At 48.1% G+C, this 18,211-nt stretch overlaps 1 protein-coding gene across 1 annotated transcript in view; it reads right to left on the minus strand.

Moving 5' to 3' along the window:
* Positions 1-17,685, minus strand: part of LOC142590662 (astacin-like metalloprotease toxin 5) — a 34,408-nt gene extending 16,723 nt beyond the window's left edge. Inside the window, exons 1-3 of the mRNA XM_075703048.1 lie at positions 17,366-17,685; positions 14,498-14,571; positions 9,451-9,523 (exon numbers count right to left, since the gene is read on the minus strand). Of these exons, the coding sequence (XP_075559163.1) occupies positions 9,451-9,523; positions 14,498-14,571; positions 17,366-17,471 (253 nt within the window). The 5' untranslated portion in view covers positions 17,472-17,685. The remainder of the gene's footprint in view (positions 1-9,450; positions 9,524-14,497; positions 14,572-17,365) is intronic.
* Between the last annotated feature and the right edge of the window lie 526 nt (positions 17,686-18,211).

The following is an 18,211-nucleotide window of genomic DNA, read 5'->3' on the forward strand; positions in this document are numbered from 1 at the left end:
AAGAAAGCTGTTCTTCGCTTCGATCACTCTGAGACCTGTTTTTTCCCTGCAGTGCAAGAAAATGACGCGTTGAGGCCATTCCTAAAATACATCGCACTCAGTGTTTGTGTTGCGGCTCAGTACATTTCTTAAATGTATACTGCAGTCTGTTCCACGCGGTGCGATAGTTGTAGCAGAGAGAAGTACCAGCCTGAGCGAATTCCAGTTGAGCTTCACTAATGCTAATTCTAGGGAGTCCTACGTAAGTTTGTTGCAATTGTTTCCATACGAGCACATGAACATTGAACTGGTACGGTCATTGGTATTTGTAACGGTGAAATCCACCTTTCCATTACAAGGGTAGCGCACCACACTCCAACGGCATCACACCATCACCGGGCGTGGTGGCCCTGCGCAACTTGCCACAGTTGCTGGTGGACTGTTTGTTCCAAAACCAACAATGCGCGCGGCAAGCGGATTACCGACTCTTCGCAAGTGCAATCGCTGGACAGCTGTGCGTGACGTTTGCTGCTCGCGGGCGCGGCATATAAACCATCTTCAGGGCGACCTCTTCATGGCGATGTTTGATCACGTGGTGGCGCATCCATTGTTTGCCTCAGCTGCCTCCGTTTCTTCCGCGTTTATAATGGATGTGAATAACACCCGTTGCGACTCAGCAAGCCTTTGTTTCGACGGACATCGCGATTGGGTAGACGACACGAAGCAGTGGCCACAGCTTGAAAGGACACGGAAGTGCTCGCGGAGCTCATTACGCCTTCTCCAAGCTGTGGGAGCAGCGTAAACAGTGCTTGTACATTTGTAGCGGCGCTACAAATGTATTCCAAGCTGTGCAAATGTTTCCGCTTTATGAGTTGAATCAGGATTGGGGTGCTATCCCTTTCGTTCAGTATTTGGCAAACACAGCATTGACCTGTCATGTTTCTATCTCAGCAAAGTTCCTCGGCGCGGTCACTATCTGATTGATTATTTTCTGCCTAATATTCGCGGGTGGGTTCAGTTGCGATAATGTTGTTCTTGCTGCGTACAAGGGCTTGGAACTTAGGTCTTCTGTACTTTCTTTGTAACAGCATTTAGCGAAGACGTATTATCGTGAATCCCTAGCTTACTCTGTGGACCGCCACGAAATGTTCAGCTTCAAACATATGTGTATGGTTGATGTGTCGCCGTCACCCATGCTTCGCAGCATTGATTCTTGAACGTAACATAACATCAGTTCAATGAAATTCATCCGACTACACAAGTGCATGCCTCCATATCCTGGACTTTAATTTACAGCTCCGTATTACATCCGACCTTCCATGATTATGGCTGCACCCTTCTAATCTGTCTATGGCTTGGAGGCTTGGAGTAGCATTTTCAGATGCGTACTCTTTTTTTGCTGGAAATGGCTAATAGCCCACTCTGTGACTTCTGCGGGTGCAGAAGTCACACTGCGAGTGCCCTCGTTTGAACCCGCAAAGAGCAGGCTTCTCAGACACGCTAGAGCGTGTCTGAGAAGCCTGCTCTTTGGCAGTGGCGTAGCCAGGTCGTCTGGCACCCGGGGCCCATAGGTCTTATGTCCCCCCCTCCCCCCCTCCCTCATTAATGTATTCGAGGAAGGCTAGGATATCGACAATTTCCGGGTTTCAGCACCAGCACAGCCACCTTGGATACCGCGGACGTTCCCCGGGTCCCCCTCTCCGTCGCTTTCTTTCCCAGAGACCGCGAATGCAGCAAATAGACACGCTGTTTTTCCTGCGCCAAATACCACAGGGTGCTGCACTGATAACGTGTGATAAGCCCATGTGCACATCTTCTGTCGGACTGTAAGGCTTGGCAGTCAATACAAATGCGGCATCGTGGAAAACATGACTCACGTCACAAGTAACAAAGAATATCTTTATAATAAAGTTTTAATTACCAATTTTAGCGGCAATATTGCATTTGCAAAATTGAAGCCCGACATTCTTATCTTGCCCAACAACAACTTCACAAAAATTGTCGTAGGTACTATGGCACGCAGCATTTTGTCTGTGGGCAGCCCTGAACGAAAACGAAAATTAAATTGTTTGTCAGTGACGCTGATTCCCCCCCCCCCCCCCTATTAGAAACGCTACCTGCCTCCCCGCATGCGCGGGCGCCAATGCTATGACAATTACGAGTTCTCTTCATTCTGATCAATAAAGCCTTGTTTTAATTTGCTGCTATACGGACAAACGTGATTATCCAAGCTGCGGTACCACCGCAAGATTGGGAACAGAATAGAGCACGCTTCGCGTCGATTCTTGGCGTCACCATAAAAAAAGAAAGAAAAGGCCGCGATGAAGCACGTGCCAGCGAAAGCTCGCACTACTGTTGGTCTGCACTCGCAATGGAGAGGATTAAGGGATCAACGTAACTGGTCCACTATTTCATATTTCTTTCGCTTCTGCCATATACTGGGCGCCGCCCGCAGTGCCAAAGTACTGTAGGTTGTAGCACCCAAAACAGTTTTGTTTAAGAAGTTTTTGTTGAGTTAATAATATGACTTTGAGTCCTCAATTCTCGAATTGAAGTGCTTCCTCTATAAGTACGAATTACGGGATTATTAAGGATATGGTTATTACTTATCTGCCGTATTTTTCGCGCTACTGAGTTCCTAGTAATCACAAAAAGACATAACTTCATAGAATCTCGATCGGGAAATGTTGTTATAAAATTGACCTTTTTTTAAATAAAATTCTGTGCAGCTGATACATACACTGTACTTGTGACATGAAGTCACACAACAACAACAGTTTTCTGAAACTTTCGAGGGTAAGAAGGAAAGCGTGAAACATAACGGCAGGTTTCGCAGCGGCTTCTCGGAGCGAGCGGGAGAGGGGAAGTAAAAGCGAGCCGGACATCGCGGCGGGCCCGCGACTACAGCCTGTAGAGTCATATGCCGCCAAACTCTTCGGCCGAACCGAGTCTGAAGACGATCCAGAGAATCCCGTTCGCGACTTTTGACGGCCCCACTTATGCAACGTCGCTCTCAACGAACGCCTCGCCGTAAACGCGAGCGCCGGGCGCGCTGGTTGAACGCCCTCTTGCTGCTGTCTTTGTTCCTCTTCGCTGCGCGTTCTGAACGGAAGAGGGACCCAAGAGCCCCGACGCCTTACAACGCCTCACTGTATGCTTAGCGACTCCTGCTCTCAGCATGAACGCATAGCACGAGCGCACCCCACATGAAACGTTCCGCTAAGGCGATTAGTTTAGCGACCATTTCGCGAATTAAATTTTTTAGCGCGCACTTCGTGCAATTATTTCGTGGGGTGTTGATAGAGCTGCAGCCGACAATTCTGCGGCGCAACGCATCGGGTGCATGAGCTAGGAGTACTATACCGGAGCATTCTTTGCAGTTTGCGCCCAGTCAAGCCGGCGGAAAGAGGGGTGTCTTCAGGCGTATATGACACCCCCCCCCCTCACCGCACTGTCCCCTTGCACCCGGGGCCCACGGCCCCACGGCCCCCCGGCCCCCCCTGTTGCTACGCCACTGCTCTTTGGACAAGCGCTAACTCACGGAAAACAACATTCTTGGAAACAGGCCTACACGAACATCAGCGCAAGCCGCTATATGAAGGCACTGCTGCGTTATTCAAAAGACACCTGACTGTGTGACAAGTTGTGGCAAGTTGTTGCTGTGTACTGTGTGACATAAAATCTGTCAATGGGACGTTGACGCCGTGTAAAACTACGAAACGCCTTCGCAGGCTGTCACAGAGCCCACAGAGGCAGATCTCTATTGTAGGCGTTATTACGCGCAACTGTAAATGGCTATGCGCCCCGAGGGTCGTCGATGAGTAGTGTGAAGCCACAAAGGAAGTGGAGGAAGGAGAAGCCTGGAGGTGGAGAAGAGCATCGCGTGCCGGAGAGAGTACGAAGGATCGCGCGGCAATTGCCAACGCCGCGTAGAGGAAAGTCAAGGTGGCGTGGAGCGAAGCGGGGAATGAGAAAAGAGGCGAAGTTTCACAGAGGTGAAGCGTAGGCGAAGCGCGCTGTGTGGACTTCCTCTGGCGGTCGCTAGGGGTTGTGTGCGCGTTATGAAGGAACCGGGTTCGTCTCGTGATCGACTTGCCGAGCGCCATGCGAGAAGAACGGAGCAGTTAAGCAGGCGGCAGCAGGCCGACCGTGAGTCGACCGATCCCGAAGTCGTCGCGAAACGCTGGGCACGAGCAAGTGCTGGCGTGAGAAAGAGCGCCATGGCAACAGCGAGCGAAGTCACCTTCGTGCGGTCTATCGCTTCAAGCCAAACTGAGCGGCCGGAACACAGCACGCACAAAGGTGTGAGCCGTCTGCCCATCGCTTTCAAGATACGGCGCGCGCCACTGCGCAACCTACGCAGTTGCTACCAGAGTATTCGCCCCCCCCCCCCTGCTCCCTCCCGCGCTGCCTTCCCGCTTTCCTCCCTTGTGTGCGATTCGGCTCACCGTCGTACGGTTTCACTGGCACATACAGCATACGGCGCGCGCGGACAGTGTTATCACCCTTGGAATTAAAACGGAACATCAGTGTGCGTGTTGCGGCTCGGTACATTTCTCTATAATTACATCAAAGCGTTTCTGAAAGAACGGACAGCCACAGTGGGGATAGGCAACTTACGCTCTGAGAAATTTGACATACCGCGAAAGGGAACGCCACAAGGCTCCGTGATTTCGCCGATGCTATTCAATCTGGCGATGAGCTCCCTACCCAAGCAACTGACCAAGCAATCCAAGCAATCTTTACCAAGAAGGCCATCAAGGCTCAACGTCACGACATCCAACACCGCATCGAACACACCCTCGTCGAAATCATACCTGAGAAAAAACAGCAGCAAAGCCTGTTTGTGTTAAACGTGTACAGCTCATCAAAGGACCCCCTAAAAGGTCTAGACAAGCTAATGCGAGAAGTGAAGAAGCCGAGCAAAGGTAACGGCCTGATAGTCGTTGGAGATTTTAATGCTCCCCATGTGGACTGGGGTTATGCGGCCTCAAAGAAAAAAGGAGAAGATGTGCACAACGTAGCCCACCAACATCTCCTCACGCTACTCAACGACCCGCAGACACCCACGCGCATCGGCGACAGTGTATCTAGAAACACCAGCCCCGACCTCACATTCGTACACGGACTCAAACAGTATGAGTGGAGCTGCATGGACGAGAATCTGGGTAGCGACCATTATATAGTGCAAACGATCATTCCGCACCACAAAGCAACGATGAAAATCGGAAAAGCCAAGATCACGGACCGGCAGGCCTTTCGCAAAGACGAGAGCGCCATTAATGCGACGATAGACGACATAGAAATTTGGATCAGAGGAGTCGTGGAAAGAGCCGAGGAGCATACGAGGACAATCCAGCTGTCGCAAGTCACCCCCGTGGTCGACCCCCACTTACTCCACCTGTGGGAGGCGCGGAGGGGTCTCGCGAAACGCTGGCAGCGTAACAAGTGCAACCGGAAACTCGAAATTCGAATCTCCAAGCTGATCAAGGAAACGCAAGAGTACTCTGAACAACTTGAAAGAAAGAACTGACGCGAAACATGTAACAAGCTTCAAGGGATCTTAAGCAGCAAGCGCACTTGGGCGGTACTCAAGACTCTCCTATCAAAGAAGGAGAACAAGACCGCTGCAAAACAGAAAGTGCAGACTCATACACAACCACCCGGGGAATGAGGAAGACATTATCAAAGAAGTGAAGAAGTTCCTCGGTACGGACCGGAACATAACTGTAGATCCGCACTTCGACGAGTATCGAGGCAACCCAAACATAGAAATGGATCGGCCCTTCACAGAAACAGAAATCCAAAGGGCCTTGAGCAAGCTCACCCGCAACACGGCGCCGGGGTACGACAGAATAAACAACAAGACACTCCGGAACCTTGACGGACCCTCTGTAAATGCGCTCTTAAAATACATCAACGAGTGCTGGGAACACGCTAATGTACCACAGGAATGGAAACATACCGAGGTAACGATGATACCTAAACCGAACAAGCCCATCAGCGTGCAGAACCTTCGACCTATATCCCTCACATCGTGTGCTGGAAAACTCTACGAGCGCATGGTGCATAACCGCATGATCGAATATCTCGAAGACAACGGACACGTCCCAAGCACTATGTCCGGATTTAGAGCTCACCTGTCCACGCAAGACGTGTTGCTGCATATAAAAGAAAAAGTCATCGACAAACTGGACACGCACAGCAAAACAGCCATCCTCGCACTTGACGTGAAAGGGGCTTTCGACAACGTGTCACACGAAGCCATACTACAACACCTCAACGTATATAACTGCGGCAAAAAAATCTATAATTACAACAAAACTTTTCTGAAAGAACGGACAGCCACAGTGGGGATAGGCAACTTACGTTCTGAGAAATTTGACATACCGCGAAAGGGAACGCCACAAGGCTCCGTGATTTCGCCGATGCCAGTCAATCTGGCGATGAGCTTGCCACCCAAGCAACTGAAGCAAATAGAAGGGATTGGTCACGCAATATACGCTGACGACCTCACCATCTGGACTACGGGAGGGTCGACAGGTAAACAGCAAGACGCTCTGCAAGAAGCGGTTGACACTACGGAAAAGTACCTGGAAGCATGTGGACTGACGTGCGCACATGAAAAGTCGGAGCTCTTGGTGCTAAGAAAGCGCACAAGAGGTCGACAACCGCAGCAGATACCAGACCCGGTAGTAAAGGTGGGAGGCATCATGATTCCGCAGGTTACGACACTCCGGATCCTCGGAGTCGTGATTCAAAAGGACGGGCCGAGGGAGCAGAGCTGGAAAAAATTCAGAGAACAGTGCAACAAATAACACACCTTATCAAAATAGTGACGAGCAAATGTCACGGACTCAAGGAAGAAGACTGCACGAGAATGATACAAGTGCTACTCACGAGCATCGTCACGTACGGGACCCCATACGTTGACATGAAGAACAGCCAACGAGACAAAGTAAACACCCTCATCAGGAAATCCTACAAAATTGCCTTGGGCTTGTCCCCCTCCACGTCCACAGCAAAACTACTCGTAATGGGAGTCCACAACACGTGGGAAGAGCTCGTGGAAGCGCACAACGTCCACCAACTGGAGAGACTAAAGCTGACAAAGACGGGAAGAGCCCTACTCCTAGATCTGGGCTACCAAGTCGTGGATGAAAGGCACCTACCTCAGCGTATCCCACACGAGATCAGAGACAGGCTACACATAAGTACCATTCCCAGAAACATGCATCCAGAGTACGACAAGGAAAGGAGACAGGCGAGAATACAGGCGCTCATGCACATACTCGAACCCATCAACAACAAAGAAGAAAATGTGAGATATATGGACGCAGCTGCGTACAAAACAACCGATTTGCAATCAGCGTGGTCGACGAGAAGCGCGAACAACTTAGAGCCACATCCATACGTGCCAAGGACGCGAGCACAGCGGAAAAGCTCGGCATAACCATGGCCATCGCAACGTGCAAGAAGACCCTGGTTACCGTGGTGACGGACTCGCAAGAAGCATGCAGAAGGTATATGAACGGAAGGATCGGAAAGGCAGCACTTCAGGTCTTGAGCAACACCGAGATTCGAGATTGAAGAAGCAGCACAAATCCTCTGGACGCCGGGACACGAGTCTCTCGCGGGGAACCAGGTGGCGCACGCCGCGGCTCGAGAACATGCACGCCGAGCCACCTCCGACACGCAAAGAACACGGACCAACGACTGTGACGAGGATGATGAACGGATATCCAAGAAGTACTCGGATATCTTGGAGCACTACAGGAAGCAGAGGCGTCGCTACCCGCCCGCGCATAAGACGATGAGTAGGAAACAAGCGATAACCTGGAGAAGACTCCATGCTGGAAACTACCCACATGGAACACTGCTGCACGCCATGTATCCGGGCACCTACGGACGAGACTGCAAGTTCTGCCCGCCGGACACGCCCAACATCTTGCGCCATATGGTGCTGAGGTGCAGGAATATTCGAGAAGCACCACCGTTATCATCACCACGAGGTGATAACATCCAGAAAGAAGCAGATTCAGAGAAAGAATTGGAAAACCAGTGGGAGGCTCTGCTGGTGACGCAAGACCCTGACAGTCAGCTGCGGTTGGTGAATAGGGCTCGGGCGGCGGCAGGGAGCCATGGCTACCTGGACTGAGGAGGCCTCCCACTTTTGGGCTCAAGAAGCCGGGTCTAACAATAAAGTTTATTTCTTTCTCTCGCGGCTACCAACATGGCAGGAATGCGCCTTGAGTGTCCATGTCATTGCTATCGCAATTATATAGGAATAGCACTCGTGCGTAACCCTCGTTCACGAAATGAAACGTCCCTGTAATTTTTCTTCTCTTGTTGCGCTCCTTTTCTCTCACCGATCGTGTCCTTTTCTCCCTCCCCCGGGTAGAAGGTAGTCAACCGGAGAAATTATCTGGTTAACCTCTCTTTCCTTTGCCTTTTTCTCTCGCTCTCTTGGTGTGCGCCTATTTACTTATTCGTGATACCTTGGCGATTTAGTTTGCGCAAGTTTGCGTGTAAGAGGAGGTATATGTGCGTGTAGGCAACGTGCGATAAACGTACTATGCCAGGACGCGACGCTACTCCTTTTGTCAGGGTGTAACGAGCGGTGCTTACTCTTGCCGACGTTCCGTGGCTGAAGTCTATATCTTTGGAGTTTGGTTATACAACACTGGTGGATGATTGATGTTGTTTATTCTCGAGGAAAACTGTGCATTGCGAAGGACCGACAAGACAGGAAGTCCTTATATAACAGCAGTCCATGAGCATGGTCACACAGATTCATTCCATTCCTTAATATCCCAGTCACTAGTTTTGTAGCCAACTACTGCGCACATATTACCTCTACCGTTCCATATGTGGCGGCATGAACGGAGCACAGTGAGTTAGCGAACACCCATTTGCTATCTCAAAAGCTGATCGCTCAGTAGCAGGGAAGAAGAGGTAGTGGTTTCGTATTCGTGCGCTTTCGCTGAGGCAACGTGCGGCGCGCCACCGAAAGCGCCATCTAGTTTCTCCAGAGCAAACCACTCCGCGAGAAGGGTTCATAGAGAGAACGCTTGCAGGAAATTGCGCCATGAGAATAATTGTCAGAGCACACGAGCACTTTCCAAGATAACATAAACAAAAACTAATTGGTGTTTCGGGACCCATGCGCATTTTTCCCCTTCAAAATGAAGTGAAATGATATCTTAAGAATGGACTTATGGCACATCATTCGTGTATGTCTAAGGCAGTTTTTCATGTGCCCAATAGAGCGTGTGAGGAGTGTACCGTAATAATAGTGATTCGTCTAGCAGGCGAGCTCACAAAGAAATTGCTTGTGGCGATGGCAGTCGCTGCCGATGATACCAGCTGAAGTATAGCGCGGTGGTCAGCGAGGGTGTCAGAAGCGACATCAAGAGTGTGTAAACCGACTGCAGCTCAGAAATACTTCTGAATATTTCGTGTTTCGCTTACTTGGTCTTTGTTCGAAGACGTACGGAATGACCCCTTTGGGCCACAGCTTGGCATCTCTGGTCACTGCAGCTCTCTGCGTACGTGCACAAATAGCAGCGACATTGTTAGAAATATACTCATGATGACTCCCTGCGTGCAAGTTCTAAGCCAACCATTTCAAGCCAGCATATACTAAACATGATGCTAATTATCACCATAATTACGCCGGTAAAAACAAACGCTTGCCAAAGGAGCCAGTGTATTGGTGTGTCATTGTTGTCGTTGTTGCTTTTCGCTGTTTTTTGTTTGTTTGTTGCCGCGGAGACCGAGTTTACATTTCGTACGCATTCAGCACTATCTATGACATGCTTTTCGACGATAAATAATGCTAAACAATGCTGCACTGTTAAAGAAGTGCAGTTCAACAAAATAATCTGAAACTCCCAATAACACCTTCGCTTACTTCAGAGGGGTATTTATATCCGCACTTCCTAGCACAATGGTACTGAATTTTGATATGTTGCGAACGGATATGGATAACTGACATACTTGCGCAATGAAACGGAGCAGTGTGGAACAACGAGACGCGGAGACGCGAAAACTACGAATGTCGAACTAAAGCTAAATTACTGAGTAATACGCACACACTAACACACACTACACATACATTTTAAAAGGAAAATGTTAGTTTTGAGACATACAGTTAATCCGCATCAAAACCAAAGCCCTCTTTCCCACATGTAGTCAAACCTATTGCCTTTCGTTTTGACATCGCAGTCTTTGCAGCACCTTCCAAATAAAATACCGTTATAGGGTGACCGTAATCTGAAGACTAAAAAGCACAGAATGCGTTTCTATGGTTTTCTTTTCAATTTTCGTTTCCAGTTTCACAGGCACTTATGTGAACAACCTTAAAGGGATCATTACTCGCTTCTCTCCCGCGCACCAGATATCACTGTCTGGTGCGCGGGTGGCAGTGACGGACAAGTCGAAGCCGCTCTCCAGGAAGCTGTCGACACTACAGAGCGCTTTCTAACCGACACGGGACTCCGGTGCTCCCCAAAGAAATCGGAGCTCCTTCTCTACAGCCCAACTAGAAAGGGTCGCAAGCCACATAACTGGAAACCCCCCACTGAAATTGATATTAATCTCTACACCAAGTGCGGAGATCCCATTCCCAAAGTCGCGTCGATTCGAATCTTGGGAATGACACTCGAAGGGGCGAGCACGAATAGCATCACCATTCACAAACTATCAAAGAAGACGGATAGCGTTATTGGTCTAATCAGGCGGGTGGCTAACAGAAGGAGAGGCCTGAGCGAAGAGAATCTGATAAGGCTAGTCCACGCTTTCTTGTTATGCCATTTCACGTACGTAGCGGCCATGCACGTCTGGAAGAGGGCCGAGCGAGACAAGCTAAATGCCATGATAAGGAGGGGGATCAAGAGCGCGCTCAGACTACCAAACTACACACGCACCGACCGACTCCTGCAGTTGGCTATTCATAATACCCTGGAAGAAATTGCAGAAGCACAAGAAAGGGCACAGATTCTCAGGCTCTCGGGCACCAGGGCAGGCTAACAGAGATGGGCGTCCCCCCGGCCACTGTCGAAGACGCCTATCAGGGCCTTCCGAAAGAGCAGAAAGAAAGCATCCTCATATCGCCTGCCCCGCGCAATATGCATCCCCAGCGCAACGTAGAATGAAGGAAGGCCGGGGCGGTGGCACTCCTACGCCGCGCGACAGAACTCCCTGGCGGCAGCTGCTTCGTTGACGCGGCCCAGTATGGCAACAGCAACAATTTCACGGTAGTGTCGATCAACCACAGGGGTTCGACCGTTAACGCCGCTTCGGTACGAAGCACGTCGTCGCGTTCGGCCGAGCAAGTGGCCATTGCCTTGGCCCTCTTGGACGACGAACATGCCCATATCTTCAGCGACTCCAGGGCAGCCATCCGCGCCTTCAGCGTTGGCGCTGTGTGTAAGGAAGCCTGTCGCATCCTCGACGGCAAAAACATCGCTACCCACACCCTCACGTGGTTCCCCACTCACATGGGATCGATCGTGGGAGGCCCCACAAACCTCAACGAGCTGGCCCACTCCAAGGCGCGAGGTCTCGCTTTCCGCGACCATGGAGAACTCCAACGCCGGCCCTCAGTGGTGGAGAACAGAGATCAACCGACCACATACAATGAAATTGCGCAGCACTTTTATCTCGGCAGGAGAGAATTTCCCCTTCCACACAAGAAGTTAAATAGAGCGCAGGCGTTGACCCTCAGATTATTGCAAACAGACTCTTATCCCAGCCCAGCTTTATTTCACAAGCTTTATCCCGACACCTATGCCACTGATTCTTGCAGGCACTGCAATGACATCACTAGCCTAGACCATATGCTCTGGCGTTGCCCCTCGTTACGAGGCACAGAACAAATTAATGAGGACAAGTGGAGCCCCGATGCCGGGGCGCCACTATGGGCTGTCCAGAGGGCCCACGATGCGGCGGTCGGGTATGGCCTGACTGTCCCAACGTGGGAGCGGCCCGCAGCGCGCTGAGTCGCGTACCTCAGGACCTTCATTAAAGTTTTGCATCCATCCATATCACCAGCTAGACGGAACACGTCTTTCTCACCACGCATCCCCGTGATGTTCTAAGAGCCTTCCAATATTTAAACTAAGTGCTCGGCCTGCAACATCATGTATATACTACAGCGCCTAAGTATTTCGGCATCGCGTAAGAAGGACACATCGAGTACCGAAACTAGAACTTTGAACGTTATTGGAACTTTATTTCTTGCGCCTCCCTACAAAGCACAGATGACAGTTGCACAGACAAAAAAGCCACAAATTCGGGTTGACTTCTTGTCCCCTGCCGTTTTGCTTTCGCAGTACGTGCCAGAATTGGCATTAATAAAACAAATGAACATGTATACATGTCCACCGCATCTCACCTAACAAGACAATATAGATGTAAAATATGTGTGTTGAGAGAATTTGTATGTTCAAATTTATTTTATTTTCACAGCATCGAACACCGACATGGTTGCAAAAACACGCGTTCAGTACAAGTCACATCAAAATACGAAAATGCAAAACATAAATCACTTTTTTCTTAAAGGGAACATTTTAAAAATTACATCATTAATTACTTGACTATGCAATTGCAGCTTAGAATTCACGTAGACCAGAAAAAAAGAACGACAACAAAAGTAAATGCACATGAACACACACACACATGAAAATATGAACGACAAGTTTATGCGCAATTGAAAGAATAATAAATATGGTTATTGATGAAGAGAATTCAGCAATGATGGTTACGCATGGATTATGCCAAGTTTCTCTCTGACGTGTACTGCCTGCTTTTATTTAATGTTAGTTTTGACAAGTGCCCCAGAAAATTAGCGTTGCTTTTTCTTCCTTTAAAGAATACTGTCATCATCATCAGCAGCAGCAGCAGCAGCAGCTATTTTATGTCCTCTGCAGGACGAAGGCGTCTCCCTGCGATCTCCAATTACCCCTGTCTTGCGCCAACCGATTCCAACTAGCGCCCGCGAATTTCCTAATTTCATCGCCCCACCTTGTCTTCTGCCGTCCTCGACTGCGCTTCCCTCCTCTTGGTGTCCATTCTGTAACCCTAATGGTCCAACGGTTATCTAACCGGCGCATTACATGACCTGCCCATCTCCATTTTTTTTCTCTTGATGTCAATTAGAATATCGTCTATACCCGTCTGCTCTCTGATCCAGACAGCTCTCTTTCTGTATCTTCACGTTATGACTAGCAATCTTCGTTTCGTCGCTCTTTGAGCGGTTGTTAACTTGTTCTCAAGGTTCTTTGTCAGTCTCCAAGTCTCTGCCCCATATGTCAGCACTGGTAAAATGCACTGATTGTACACCTTCCTTTTCAATGATAATGGTAAGCTTCAAGTCAGGAGCTGACAATATCTGCCGTATGCGATCCAACCCATTTTTATTCTTCTATGAATTTCGTTCTCATGATCAGGGTTCCCTGTGAATTATTGACCTAGGTAAACGTACTCCTTCGCAGACTCTAGAGGCTGACTGGCGATCTTGAGCTCTTGTTTCCTTGCCCAGCTATTGATCATTACTTTTGTCTTCTGCATGTTAATCTTCAACCTCAGTCTTAAACTCTCTCTGTTAAGGTCGTCTATCATTTGCTGTAAGTTATCCGCAGTGTTTCTGATTAGAACAATGTCATCTGCAAACCGAAGGCTGCTGAGATAGAATGTTGTAACAGAATGTTCTAGTAATAATTTATTATCGCACAATATTATCGGCATTTTATGTAATCTAAAGAAAGAGGACATCGCGCGTGTCGAATTATTAGTGTGAAATTGCACAGGAGGCTTTATTTTGCTATAACAGAAGAATATGATGCTATAGCTGGTCGTCAACGAGAAGAATATATTGTTCACGTGAAATAAAAGAAGATAGTTAACCTTACTCTTATTGGTAACAGGGAGCGTAGTCTTATAAGTATCTTAACAATTCGAGCAAGTCTGTTAGCAACGATATTACCATGGTCACTCCACAGCATGTTCTCTTGGAACATTACACGTAAGCTTGATGGCACTATCTATGCCATAGAAGTTACTACTTTTAGAAGTCCATCGATGCTCCGCTTCTTGTTCTTTTAGGCCGTCTTCTTGTTCTTTGTTCTTTGGCAAAACGCCTTTTGTTTTGTAGTACTAATAGTTAGTGAGCTTAATGAAGTCCACTTCATTTGTTGTAGTGTGGTATTAGCAATACTTAGCAGATTTCCCACGTTTTTAGAAGTTATAAATAAACTACCGTCGTCGGCATAGATAACAAAATGTGCTGTGGAGTTCATATTAGTTATGTCGTTTATACGACCCAAGAAACCACAGCTGTAAATTCTACTGTACTGAATAGACATAAAACGCTGTCCAGACGAACGTATGACGGCTGAGCTTTGCAGTAAAATGCAGTCACTCATCTTAAGCTTACACGCACTGTGCCTGTCTGATGCTGGTCTCACCAGGCCTAAGCAATTAATTTCTGCGAACAAAAAACGAAAGGCAAGCTCACATCATCTGCGAGATCTTCTGGTAGCACAATGTCTCCTTCAAACAGTCGACCTTCTTGTTCTTTGCTCCAGGCCCCTGCGCATAAACACGTGTATTGCACAGCAGCGAGTTGCAGGTACAAACATTTAATTGGGGTGTTTGTGCGCGATATTTGAGCCTCAGTGTCTGCTCTTGAGCCTGCCTGTGGCTTTGGCGCTCTGCCGTCGATCTCCAGGTGGGAGGATCTACTCCCGGCAACGCCGGACGTATTTCGATAGGGGCGAAATGCAGAAACGCTCAATGTACTTAAATTCGGGTGTGCGTTAATGCACTCGAGGTGGACTAAATTAATCCGTGGCCCCCAAGTGCAGTGTGCCTCGTACCCACGCATTCTTTTGGGAAAGTTGAATGTCACACACTTAACTTTTTTCCTTGCTTATGCCTCGTCCTCCGCAGTGCAGCTAGTTGTACGTGGTACCGTTGGAATGCAAGCCAGCAGCCCGGGCACTGGAGCGATGGTTTCGACAGGACTCGTTCTGCTAGTGCTCATTACACGGCATAAAAGTGCATTGCACAGATTCACATTACGTTGCTTAAGTTGGCAGGATCAACATTTCAGCCAGCTGGTACCAATTCATTTGACTTAAGCAGCGCACGCGAGACGATTCACGGAAGGGTGCGTAAGTTAGCATGCAGGGTAGACTTCAATGGCTCCCCTTCCACGCCTGTGTACCCGGAAACGAGGCTGCAGGCAGACGCTTGCCGACTGTTAAGAAAGCTTGTGGCCCGCCATTTTCGTTCCCATCCCCAACTCGCCGACAGTGCGTGGCCAAAGCGCCCAAAAGGTCCGAAGCTTGCCTGCGGCACCGTGTCTGCGCGTCGTATATGTGCACACGTACTCCGGTGCATCGTCGTGGCACAAGTAGCCTTTACGTGTCCTCACTCTAATTTCGCCAGGAACATAATTGGGATTAGAAACAATGAGTGTCATGCTGCCCATAGTTACCTGTAGAGCGCAGGACTTCCTTTGATGGTCAAACGATAACCTTGGACGCGCAAGGGCTCGAAGCGTCCATCATCTCGTGGGGGAATGCGAAGCATTAAGGATTTTTCGGGACAAGTATATAACGCCCAGAGCCGGCAACGTTGTTCGAGGGCTGGGGCCGGCCACGGGCCCACTTCCAAGACACGTGGCCATGGAGCTCCGCTTGTGAGCCACACTTTGATCTTCCTTACCCCGTCACGGAATATGCCTCGACTCATCAAGCGAATATATTACTCTCTCTGACAAACAAAGTTCTAAAGCGGCACCAAAGACTAGCTTCGATGATTTACTGCTATTACAAAGTGACATATTCTTCCGTGAGATAGATGGTTAGGTTTACCCAGAAATTTTCAAGTGACACAATGTTACTGAGCGTGTAGGGGCTCTCTGCATAATTAAGGTTTCTGTCTCCTCCTTTCTGAAGAGTGGGCAGGCATTGTGCCCCTTCCGATGGCAGTTATCAGCCAGCTTCTCGCTTTCCCTTTCCTGCCATGTGTATATATGTTTTCAAATCGAATAATAATAATAATAATAATAATAATAATAATAATAATAATAATAATAATAATAATAATATGGATACATTTTTCGCACCTGAGCTTGAGAAAGCACAGGTAACTAAGTTAAGCTTCCTTGTTCGTCTTCCCTCTTGGTACTGTTTAATGGCTCGTAACCAATTTGTCCCATTCTCACGGCTACAGTATATAATAGCAGATCGGTCAAACTTAAATATGCAAAAATACTGCTGTCAATGCTAAGATATGTAAAAAAAGTTGTGAAAAATACGAAAATATAATTACTCCAATGTTGACTGTTTATTTTAAAAATTGCAGAGTGTTCTCTACGGGTGCTCTGAAGGGGCACTGCGTCTTTACAGCCTCAGCAAGAAAGATTAGCACCACAGGAAAACAGAAACGTTCCTGCAATGGAACTGCGGCCCAAATTTCTGTTGCACTTACAAATCAATTCTACGAGCAGGCGGAGCTGCTGCTATGGTCAGAATAATCGAACAAGCCCGAAATATTAGGCGCTAAAAATTGGCGAGACACTGCACCTAAATCCTTTACACAATCATTGTCTCTCTAGCTAAAATCCGTTGTGGACGCAAGTAGAGGCAAATGAAAAATTTTAAAATTATAAAAAGTGGGCATTTTACGATAAGATCTTAAATGTCGACCCATATGTAAACTGCAGCACAAGACGTGAAAATCACGCCCAGATTGAGGGCCGGCATACTTCGCCAAATCCATTCTTCCTAAGATAGCGCATCAAACGCCAAGATAGCGCATCAAAAAGAAAATCACCGATAAAAATATCTCAATCGCGTCGCATACATTTTGAAACACTTCAGAATGAACCTGTTTACAAGTTTTAGTAATACGTGTAAATTGTGTTAGTAAATCGAGTTGGAGCGTACACGGTTGCACGTTTCCTCACGGTTTTAGTATTTCGTCATGAAGCGGGATCACCTATGTCACTCTTTTTCGCAATGTATTATAATATTTTTATTTTTTACGTGGCTGCATGTGCACTTTCTAAGTACTCCATGCGTTAAATAGGCGACGTTTTTGTATCTGACGTTCCTGTGGAGGAGCTATCGCGTGGAGTCACATTCCGTGAACTTGACAAAACTCACTCAAGAATTGGAAATTCGTAATTCCTTCTGCAGCTTTCTGTACCTATCCACTTTTCGTGATTCTGAACATTTAAGAAATAAGGTGAACCTAAATTGGCAGTGGACATATTTAGTTGGCGCCTGACCGAAGGGGATATTTCTCCTTGTGTAGCTTTCTTTCACTGTAAAAGCTGTTGCTCAAGCAGATCAATAGAACGTTGTTTATGTACCTGAATGTAGCGAGGAAGTCGTTGGTTCGACCCAGGGAGCTGCCCGCACACTCCACAGCGCGGGTGCCAAGAAGACAGCAGCAACGAATAATTCCAAACTCATCATGCCACTCCTCCGTGTGTCCACTAGAACGTTCACCACAAGCAACACTCGTTGGGGGGGCCCTTTATACAGCACGTCACTATATGGCGACAGCTTTTGCACGGCGCTGTGACTTGGGTAATTGCAAGATAAGTAACAATGGTGACGGGGTGAAATCCTCAAGCGACTGACACGTTTTCACTACTCAGCGACCATCGACCATGGCCGCTGCTAACATCACGCACAATGAGAGATAAGCGTATCCATATTCCAGGCACTCGAAACCGCCGATTTAGAGATTACGTGCTGTCTTTCTTATTGCCCGTCGCAAATCATACATGCGAGCCCTGTAGGCTTGAAGCTAGGGTAACCTCGTCGGTGACCCTGCCCTTCATTTCAAAGCGTGTTAGCTGCTACAGATGGAAGAGCTTTTTGTTGGGCTAGTTGGTTTCGATGTTGACGCATGGTTTTTAGCACCACAATTAAAAGGGGAAGAAGAAAATAAAAATCAAGTGCAAGAAATAATAATGACGAAGTTATATAGTAAAATTTTAAGTGGTTAATAGTAGTGCCGCACAGCATCTAATTTCTCAGTCGTCACTGTTGTTTAAAAAAATGAGTTAGCTTCACTCCTGTACACACTTCTTCCGTAGGACACTCGAATCATGTCCCAATGTCCGCGCACCATTTCAGAAAGAAATAAGACACCCGCCAGACACCTAGGTGTTGACATCCTATACCATGGACGTTCCAAGATCATCGCA

Source organism: Dermacentor variabilis, chromosome 8 (genome assembly GCF_050947875.1).
Source record: "Dermacentor variabilis isolate Ectoservices chromosome 8, ASM5094787v1, whole genome shotgun sequence".
NCBI classification, from domain to species: Eukaryota; Metazoa; Arthropoda; class Arachnida; order Ixodida; family Ixodidae; genus Dermacentor; species Dermacentor variabilis.